The following is an 11482-nucleotide window of genomic DNA, read 5'->3' as shown; positions in this document are numbered from 1 at the left end:
ACAAATTCATCAATTTGTGAACAGGCCTTTCAAGATAGCACGTTTGTTAAGTGTTTTGACTTTTAAAAACTCTTTTTTTACTAAATGGGAGTAGTTCAAAGTTTGATAAAAAGACAATTTGAATTTTTCTTTAAATATATTCTAAAACAAATGTATGCATTATATTTAGAAAAACAAAATTACACTCCTGACAAAGAAAATGAAAAAATTTTGGAAAAAATAATGACACACGTGTACGCTTTTCATATGTAATGTGGCAACTATGTAAACATGAATTACTAACATAGAATTTATAATACCTCTTATTTTTAAAACAATGACTGGTGCATGGTGGTGAAGATTGAAGATTCAAATGAAAAAGAAAGAAAGAATAAGTGTTAGTTCTTTATTTAATGCCAGTTCGAGTAATAATGGCAAGGATACATTAATATTGCACAATTTCAACAGACAAGTATATATTTCTGGACTATATACAGCCATATAAAAACAGATATACAAATTCAAAACTGCATTACAATACTTATCCTCAAAGAAACTGTATTAGGTCACACATTAAACAAAACATGTATACTTAAAGTACAGTAAATGTGAACAAAATTTTGATAAGAATTGAACCAATGAACAAACGATACCTTTGTGTTAGAAATGAACATATTTTTTGGTCTTCCACAACATAATTTAACAGCAGCAAGAAGCTTACCGCGTTTAATATTTTAAAAAGAGAAATGTGGAAATCCTTTGCTCCTTCCACTTTGAACATCATTCAACCAAATACAAAAAGAATTGGATACACAAATGAAGACAAATTGTTGCCCTCTTAGTGTTACCATTACCATGATCATGCGTTTCTGATTCACGCCTTCTGCACACTATCTTAATAATCTTAATATTTGAATAAAGTTCAATAAAAATCTTTAAAAAAAACATTGTGGCTCAAACTTTTGAAGTATGACATTGACATTCAGTCGGCATGTCTGACTATATATGTGCCTTCTGTTCATTATCTCACTGACCTTAACATTTTAGGCAAAAGTCATCAAGCAAAGGCTAAAGAGGATATAGAATGGACACAAAAATGATACAGAAAGACTTACCAACTGATGAATACATGTACAGGGATGGATGAATAGACAAATGGGATTCCTATATTAGCATCCCACTTGGAAAGGGTGGATTAAACATGTAAACAAATATGAGTTGTAACAAGTGTTTGAGCAAAATTAAGATAAAACAACCAGTTCATTTTAAACAATATTTAAGTATGAATATTGTATCTTATACTATTACAGTAACACAACAATATCCACAGAAGGCAATTAAATAACATGAAATAATATCAGTTTCTACAAAACCCTTGCAACAAATCTAAAGTTTACCAGTATTCACACAAATTATGAAAACATTGATGATTATGAATCCAATTGTAAAACTTCAATGAGCAATTATTATGTAATTACATTATCTGTTCGATTCCAAGTAAACACTTTTCAGCTTTCAATGAAACTACCATGAAAAAAACTCTGCCATAATTACAATGCGGGGAATCACGTGGTCAAATTTGAGAAAATATGGCCGCCGATGCCTCGAATTGATGGAGAAGTTGAGTCTTCAAACAGGTACATCTACCTTATTAACTATCATAGGGCCAACCGGAAGCGGTTTCAGCGAGTATCAACCGTTTTCCGCTGGTTGGTCTGAGTGTGGAGATAACTCATGGAATATTAGGAACTGTCAGGAAATCGCGAAATATTCCATGAGTTATACATATACCTTTCCAATCAATAGTGTGAACCTGAAATTATCCCATTGACGGATAAGAGGCAGTCGGTCAAGATGCATATATTACTTTTATGCCAATATTTTGAGAATGGATCTTCAGGTATGACTTTGAACTTTGAATCATGGACACAGCTACTATTTTTAGCGTGTGCTGTTGTTCACTGTGACGGCCCTCTTGAGGGCACCCAACATGCCCTCAGTCAATTGTGAACATTAGAGTTGGTTCATTTAAAAATTAATTGATGAATTTAGACGTTACAGTCAAAACAAGCTATGACCAATATGACCTTTAAAAATTACCTTGACCTTTGAGAAAGGGATATGAGTCTTCCACGCTACGCAGCATCTGAACATAGTGAACATTAATGGTAAGTTATTTTAAAGTTGCATATATAGATGCAGCCTCCATAAACATACGTGTGGTACAAAAACTTGACCTTTGACCTGTTAGTGTGAACTTGACATTAAAGCTGGTGAATTGGGTCTTGAACAAAACACATCGTTTTCAGTGTTTCATGATAATCATTTATTGTGACTTATTCAAAAATATAATCATAAAGGATTAACTTCCAGTCAAGACAAACTCATATGGACTACTGAGGACAAGCCTCTCTCACACTCACATACATTCAACCATTACAACAGCTATATCAAGCTTTACACAAACAGTCGAGGCATAAATAGATTTATAAAGATATCCCTTTAAAATACAGTTAAACAGTGTTATTGACATTTTGCCTGGCAGGCGATCGCTCCACCCACTTAGTAACATGGCCTTGCTGTTATAAAATCTAGACAGGCTAACTAACGCAATTATTTTAATTAAAAACATGATATTATTCAAATTAAATATTGCTAATATGACATTATAAATCCCAAATTGCCGTCATCCGAGTTAAGTCAACCCCATTGACACTGTTTAACCATCCTTCATTAACATCTTTTTCTTTTAAAGAAAATAAACAAAACTCATTGATAAAATGAGAATCTAGATATTCGGCTTGTCTGGAAAATTGCGGAGAGATCAATAGCAACTGGTGCACCTGATTTCTTGATTGCTGATTGGTCAATTAATATTAAGATAAGAACTTGATTGAAATGTGGCAAGATGTCAAATAACATGTGAAACAGTAGCAAGAGCAAAATAGGGTTGAAATTTAAGAAACAATTCAAGTAACAGAGTTTAATGTTCACGAGTATGTGTTTACAAATGTTTATTACTGAACAATGGAATGTGTTTAATAACATGATTTACATGGTGGCTAAAATGACTTATTTTTATTTCAAGCACATCTCACAAAAATTTTCTTTTTGCACTATGGTAGCCTTATATTTTAATATGTGATAGTTTCACATTCTGTGACAAATTTTCAATTATCTGAGCTCAATTTACAGATGTAATATTACAAGCCGGTTAGTACTAGTGAACAATTGTACTGAGCATGACAGCAAGTGACATTGACTGAGTCTTCATTGCTTTTCCACAAATTTGTGTAATTTGTCTCGATGCATGATAGGAACTACTTTCAAGATGGAGGCAAATACGCAAGAAATCTCTGTCCTTAGATGCACTTTGGTGTGCTCCGTAAATATTCTCTATATGAGTCTTGATCTTGGAAAACTGGGTTTAATGCATGCGCATTAAGTCTGCACAGGCTTATCACAGATGACACTTTCTGCTTGTATGGTATTTTTTGTGTGAATATCCAGTTTAGGCAGAAAGTGTTGTCTAAGATTATGGACTGCACCGGCTAATCTGGGACAAATCTTTACACACATACATTAAGCCCAGTTAGTCCATAAAGCAGCTAATATTTTTACAACTTGGGTCCACTCTTGTCAACTGTGACGGCCTTCTTGAGGCCTCCCTTGCTGAAGCCAGTGATGGAGCTGAGCAGGGCGCCCCGACCCCCAGTTGATGGAGGCTGGGCTGACATTGGTGGAAGTGGAGCTGGGCCAGGTGGCGCTGAAAAGCAGACAGAATAAACAATTTAACCCTTTGCCACTCAGATCCGCAGCTAGATGGGTTTTTAATTCCCTTAGAGAAACAAATTAAATTGAAGACCTATCTATTTAGATTCAAGTTTAAAAGGCTTTATTTTTAACTCTTTAATACTGATGACCAGCAAACAGACTGAACATCATGTGAGTTACCCGCAGACTGTTCTTGTTTTATGCAGGTTGCATATTGTCATTTTCACTTTGCTTCTGAGTGGAAAAGGTTTAACATATGCTGAGGGAACATAAATAATATAAATTACAAGGCCCTACCCGAGACCTAAAGGAGCTAGACTATTCTGAAAAAGTGCGAGCTTATTCATGAAGATGTGAACCACAAAAATGACTTCTACAGTATAAACATGTTGATTTTTTTTACATGCAACCAAGTTTTACAGCTCACGTGACCCAGTTGCAATCTTAGTTGAGATTTCATATATAGCGTCGACAACTTTTCAGTACATAGAATTTTCTATATCAACAGAGAGGTCATAAGAACAAGTGTTTTGACGAATTTTCATTTAGGCTGACTACTAGATATTTAACTTGGTTTTACTACAGCCATATAAGGAAACATGGCCTGCCCCATTGCATCCATGTTTTTAAACGGCCCAGAACCATTTTTGAACTCAGCCCAGATATCATTAGAACAAATGTTCTGACCAAGTTTCATCAAGATTGGACTATAAATATGTCTCCTAGAGTGTAAACAAGGTTTACAACAGCCATATAAGGAAAACTTCCCCGACCATTTGTGGCCATGTTTTTTTAACCAACTGTAATCATTTTCAAATTCATCAAAGATATATTTGGGACAGATGTTCTGACCAAGTTTAATGTAGATTGGAATAAAAATGTGACTTCTAGAGTGTTACAAAGATTTTACTAAAGCCATATAAAGAAACATGCCCAGCCCCAAGGCTACCATGTTTTTCACAAGACCAGAATCATTTTAATACTCATATAAGATATTATTAGAACTATTATACAAACTAAATTTCAAGAAATTGGGTAATAAATGTGACTTAAAAGGTGTAAACAAGGTTTTACTTTAGCCATATAAGGAATACTGCCACGCCTCCTGGTAGCCATGTTCTTCAACCAACTGGAACCATTTTCAAACTTGTCTAAGATATCATTGGGACACATGTTCTGACCAAGTTTCATGAAGATTGGACAATAAATGTGGCATCTAGAGTGTTAACAAGGCAAATGTTGATGGCGCAATATGCAAGATGCAGGCCATCAACTGACTTAAGGTGAAAATATAGGAACAAATATAGGAATTTTTGCATCAAAATATAGGAGGTTTGGGCTTGTTTAGGGATAAAATATAGCTATTTTACGGTAAAAAGTAATGTTCTAGAGATATGTAGAGAACTTCCTACTTACTTGTTTTCTGTCAATAATCATTAAATTCATGTTTTACTTAACAAAACAGTTCCTCATCTTCCCACCAAGGCAGATATGCTGATGCAGCAACACACTGTGGTCATCAATGTGGACACCTGAATTTTGTTTATTAAAATAGTTAACAATCAACAAAACACAAAACATTATTAAACATAGTTGTACAACCTATTGACATTACATAGAGTGCAACATCACATTGATAATGAAATTATTGAAACCGAAAACATGAATCACATACATGTAGTATCACATCATGGTATATAATATAAATTCTGTATTTTATGCACATTAAAATTTCTATACACTCTTCCATCAAACATTTTAAGGACATGAAAAAAACACTAAAACATCCTATATGATAAAATTTACATACAGAATATAAGATTGCTCTGGCAGCTTCTGCATATAAAAATATTTGAAATTGAACATCAACATATTTAATTGAACAAAATTGCACTGTGTTATTAATACCACTTGTAAAACAATCTAATCTCATTGGTATCAGACACACAATGGTAGATGCATATCTTAACCCTTTACCACAAAGATACCTATTTTCACGCATTGGTAGTCCCTAAAAAGTTATATTTCATTTAAGACCTTTCTTACTAGAATTAAGTTTTTAAGGTTTCATTTCCAACCTTAGATACGGATGAGCAGCAAACAGCATAAAACCTGAACTGACTGCAAGTTACTCACAGGCTATTCTGGTTTTAAGCTGTTTGCAAAAAACATTTTTACTTTGCATCGGAGTGGGAAAGGGTTAACTAGAAATGGCGCGGCAGAGGCTGACGCATATCCCCATGCCGCATGTTGTTAGTAAAATGAGTGAAAATCTCTGACCTCGCCCCACCCCAACCCCCATAACTTTTGACCCAGAGGTCAGATCAAAATTCCAAATAATGCACTGTTGCACATGTGCTCATAGCTACCATGTGTGTACATTTCAAGGTTCTAGTGCTAATAGTGTAAGAGATAGTGGCCAGGATGGACAGACGATGGAGATAACCACATAATTGTAGAAAGTGTGGGGATAAAAGCAAGAATAAGATGCTATGGTTTACATGACAAAATGACAATTAAACATCTCAATAATCTAAATTATTCTACAAGACTTCCAATGCCCTAAAATAATATTCAATATTCAAAAGAATTGGAACCCTGTAGATATGCTAAATTCCATCTAAGATCAGGAAGAGCATTAAATATCTCCTCAGCAGGGCATCCCTGGGGAAAGACCTGTTACAACTATTGGTAGGATTTGTTCTCACCTTTGAAATGATTTTTTTTGTTCATCAAAGGTGTCCATATAGATATCACAATGGTGTACAACAGCACTCCTGCAAGATGGTGATGCTTTGGAAGAGGAGGGACTGCTTTTTAAACTGTAAATTAAAATATCTAAAAGCAGTATTACTTCTTAAAAGTATTTATTTTAAAAGAGGAATTTTTTTCAGAACAATATATAGGAAAAATGTCAAGAATATAGGAAAATATAGGAAATATAGGAGGTTTTGAAAAATATAGGAAAATTCTCCAAAATAAAGGAAAATATAGGAATCAGTTGATGGCCTGAAGATGTACGACAGACGACTGATAAAAGGCGCTCACAAAGGCTCACCATGAGCATGCTTAGGTGAGCTTAAAACAGGACAATATGCTAAGCAATCCAATGTCTGATTCAGTATTTTAGTAAACTTTAAGCAGAACTATATTAAATCATAGCAGCTACACATATGCAATAGCTGTAATGTCAAAAGCACTAAACCACACCAATTTTAAACAACATCAACAAACAAAAGAAGTTTTAGTTAAAATTATTACAGGACTAAACAATGGGCCCTTATGTTATCTATAAAAATCTTAGAAACAAGAGATGTGTATGTCAGAAACACAATGCCCCTAATTGCGCCGCTGTGAAGCCTTATATTTGACCTTTGACCTTGAATGATTACCTTGACCTTTCACCTCTCAAAATGTGCAGCTCCATGAGATACACATGCATGCCAAATATCAAGTTGCTATCTTCAATATTGCACAAGTTTTTGCAAAAGTTTAACCAAGGTTAAAGTTTTGGAAGCCAAATATTTGACCTTTGACCTTGAAAGATGATCTTCACCTTGACCTTTCACTACTCAAAATGTGCAGCTTAACGAGATACACATGCATGCCAAAAATCAAGTTGCTATATTTAGTATTGTAAAAGTTATTGCAAAAGTTTAACCAAGGTTATTGCGTTCTGCATAAATGGACAATATTGATGAGTTGTCTCTGAAGAGAAGGACATGGTGTTCAACATTTTTTCTCTCAATATTTATTAAACAATTGATTTGCTTACAAAGATTTAAATTCACTAATATATCAACAGTATACAAGCTTTTAGGTGTTTCCCAAAATAGAGTTCCTTGAAGAAATTACGATCCTGTATGGAAGTAAAAGCAGTGTTGCAGTCTTTTTTAATGTTTTAAACAAAATATAAGGGTCTTGTTCTGTGAAAATAGGGTTTAAAGCATGTGCGTAAAGTGTGACACTTTCCGCTTAAATTTGATTTTTGCTAAGAAGAGACTTCATTTAAACATAAAATGTCATAAAAGCAGAAAGTGTCGTCCCTGATTAGCCTGTGCAGATTGCAAAGGCTAATCTGGGATGACACTTTATGCACTTGTGCATTATGCCCAGTTTTCTCAAAACACAACCCGTGAGATAAGAGATTCCAAGAGACTGCTTCAACCATCGCCAGATTTTTTTTAACTTTAGGTGGTGACCTTGTTTTTGAGTTAGTGTTATTGACTATTACTTCATCTGAATGATATTTCCTTTTCATGACAATCATTAAATGGGTTAAAGAGATATGAAGATATTGCAAAAATAATCAAGGACACACTAATAACCTTTGAGTGTGACCTTAACCTTTATTCAGTTTTTCTGACTCATACCTTCTCCACATCATCTTCATCACAGTACCTTTGTTGCCAAGTTTAAAAATCCTTCAATGGGTTAAGATCATAATTTCCAGCACTCACACAAAATAATGGCTCAAACATTTGGCCATGAGGCCTGACCTTTCCTTGAACTGGCATGACTGATTCATGCCTTCTGTCAATTGTCTCAATATTACATGTATTAACATCGTGGCAGAGTGTGTTGAAAATCCTTCACAGGGAAAATAAGAAATGGGAGCTCTAACTTTTGACCTTGTATTTTGACCTTGACCTTGAGCAGGCCTGTCTGAGTCGTGCCTTCAGAACTTCGCCTTATTGACGTCAACTACTAGTATATAGGCAAGTTTCATGAAAACCCTTTATTCTGTATAGAAAAGAGGGAGCAGACATAAAAAATAAAGTCTGTAATTTTTACCTTTAGGTATGCCCTTGAACTGGAAACAGCATGACAGACACATTCTATCTGCACATTGTCTCTATGCCTTTAACATTTAAGCCAATTTTGTGTTTGTTAAAATCCTTTAAAGTATATATGAGATATAGAGTAGACATGAAAATTGGGGCTCACACTTTTGATCTCAAAGTATAACAAGAGCCCCACAGTAAGAGACAGATGCCTCCCCCAAACACAGCATTGACACAGGATTTTGTGCAACAAAACTGACCATTAAAGTGAATCTTATCATATTAGTTTGACTTAGCCACTTAAATAAGTTTTTAATTGCCACAGATTTATGCACTTCTGTTAAATCATTATAGTAAATGGGTTGAGAATATTATAGTATTATAACTAGTGACATTGACCTTTGACCTATAGTGACCCCAATTTCGATAGGGGCCATAAAATGTCCAATTTCAATGCACATGGAATGTATCAAGCTAATCAGACAGACAGACATCCAGCAAAACAATAAACAGGAGGGCATAAAAAAAGGAAGTTGAATTGGCAAGACCAATTCATTCCTTCTGCATATCATCTCAAATCCCTTAACATTTGAAGCAAATTTTATGAAAATCTGTCATAAGTTAAAAAATTTAAAAAGTGCACACTCAAGTGTTACGGACAAACTGACAAATGTCATTCCTATAATCGCCCACTTACTGTGAGGTCATTCATAAAATGAGATGACACGGAATTTGTGCATTTATTTACATGGTTTATACAAACTATTAAAAACAAAATCAGTATTTTTTTCTATCAAAGTTTAGTTTTCTACAATATATATTATTTTTCTGTGTTAATACCAAATTACAGCAAAACAAAATGCTCATATTAATGTATTTTTAACACAGGTAAATACACTAGTTCATACATCCATACCTCATTGCAATATCAGTCTGCCCAGCATAACTGGTACACTTTTGATTTTGATAACCAAGGTGTTGCACACAAAGCCATAAAAATGTAATGTATATATAATGACTGTTAAAACTGTTAGAAGTAATCAGCATGCAGTTTAAAACGTGGTTACACAACAATAGAACAAGAGCACCGCATAGCGAGTGCCATCGCTTGGCTGTGGGTGCAGTTTTGAATAAATGAAAGCTTGTCAGAAGGTTTTTTTTTATATTAGAGGTCACAGTGACCTTGACCTTTGACCTAGTGACCCAAAAACGGGTGTGGCGTGTAGAACTCATCAACGTGCGGATACATATGAAGTTTCAAGTTGTAGGTGGAAGCACTTTGATTTTAGAGCCAATAATAAGGTTTTAGCACGACGCAGGCAAGCTGGCTATGACAATGCCATGGGTTTTCATCGAAAACATTCCAGCTAAATATTAATGTTAGTCAAGCAAACAAAACACAGAACAGTTAGTAAATAACCATGAGAAAACATTTGTGAGGAAAGTTTTAATTGATTTGAACATCAGAAAGCACTTTTTCAGCTCACCATTAAGGCTTTGACAATCAAAAGGTCCAGAAAATGCATGACAATTTGTTTTAAAATATAGTAAATTCTTGACCTTTCATACTCAATCTAAGATTTACAGAGGAAAATATTTTTTGTAAGTGTATAAGTGTTTGTCAAAATGTTTAAAGCCACAAAATCAAAGACTTGAGAATTGACGATTCCCAAACTTGTCACTGATTTAAAACAAAAATTGCATCGAATCTTAAATTTAGAAAAAAACATTTCTGATATTGGAATATGCTAAAAGTAATACACTTTATATGAAAAATATTGACTTGTATCAAACATGTTATTGCGTTAAACATGCTTTAAATAGACCAAGTCACAGTAGTCACAAATAACCACCGGCATAAAACGTTGTCATTGGCAACAATAATGCTACACAAATTAAAAGTAGAATAAAGGGCATTATTAAAGAAATTTGTAACTTAGAATACTAAAAATTGCCAATGCAGAGCTGAATAACCAGAGGAACAATAAATGCAAAATTTCACATCGTTAAGTGAAGAACTTCCCCACAGGAAATTTTCATTGCGTTTTTTTACAAAGGACAGGATTTTTTGTTTTAAAGCTTTAAAAATTAGTTCCGATATTTTACAAATTATTTTGTTCAGAAATTTATTGAGACATGTCTTAGAATCACAAAATTCTGGGAACAAACTCCTTGAAATATGATTATAATGTGTAGTTCTAGACACTTTCAATTAAAACGGTAGAGTTTAGTAAGAAAATTTGCTGATGATTCTGAACACACGACAAGCAGATAAAAATCATATGATAACTTTTAAATAAGAGAGAGGAGTTACTGAGACTAGAAAGACTTCTAAGTTACTGTAAAAGTTACATGTTAGAGAATACAGGCAGATACTTATACAAGACATCATTCACATCAAATGGCATGGCACATACATCAAAACACCAGCTATGAGTGACATTAGTTTAAGATAAGTATAGAGCGACTATCAGAAAGAATATGTTGCCTACATGCACATGCTGTTCACTAAGCCCCCAAGGCACCCATAAAGTAATTACTAGATAAAAACAAACAACATTTATAAGTGAGGGCGTATTGGTTATTCAGGTGTGATTACCTAAACGCAGCTAATAGGGGGACAAACATGTCTAGGATTCCACACCATCTGAAGTAACAGAGCACAATTATATTGCATACAAACACCGTAGTATACAATCCATAAAATAAAATTCCGCTGCATTTCCAACAGTCACTATTCAAACGGTATTAATTTTAGATTTCAGGTTTTAAACTTTCATATTATTGACTTCAGCTTCATATTATTATTTTTTTAACATGTTTATTTCATCAGTATTTTGTCATTTATATGTAAACACTATAAAGATGTTTATTAAAAACAACAACAGAGCTTAATCAGGACACCAACAATTTATTTTGCATTTGTGACATAATTTGTGCCGTTT

At 34.0% G+C, this 11482-nt stretch overlaps 1 protein-coding gene across 2 annotated transcripts in view; it reads right to left on the bottom strand.

The window, feature by feature from the left end:
- Positions 1-371: 371 nt before the first annotated feature.
- LOC127877074 (PX domain-containing protein kinase-like protein) overlaps positions 372-11482 on the bottom strand; it is a 46354-nt gene continuing 35243 nt past the window's right edge. The window contains exons 14-15 of one of the 2 annotated variants that reach the window (XM_052422708.1): positions 11137-11184; positions 3607-3745 (exon numbers count right to left, since the gene is read on the bottom strand). In XM_052422708.1, the coding sequence (XP_052278668.1) occupies positions 11168-11184 (17 nt within the window). In that variant the 3' untranslated portion in view covers positions 3607-3745; positions 11137-11167. Of the gene's footprint in view, positions 3746-11136; positions 11185-11482 lie in introns of both variants that reach the window. The other variant, XM_052422700.1, reaches the window with a different exon arrangement.

This window comes from Dreissena polymorpha, chromosome 1 (assembly GCF_020536995.1).
Source record: "Dreissena polymorpha isolate Duluth1 chromosome 1, UMN_Dpol_1.0, whole genome shotgun sequence".
NCBI lineage: Eukaryota > Metazoa > Mollusca > Bivalvia > Myida > Dreissenidae > Dreissena > Dreissena polymorpha.
This window is presented reverse-complemented; position numbering and strand designations above follow the sequence as displayed.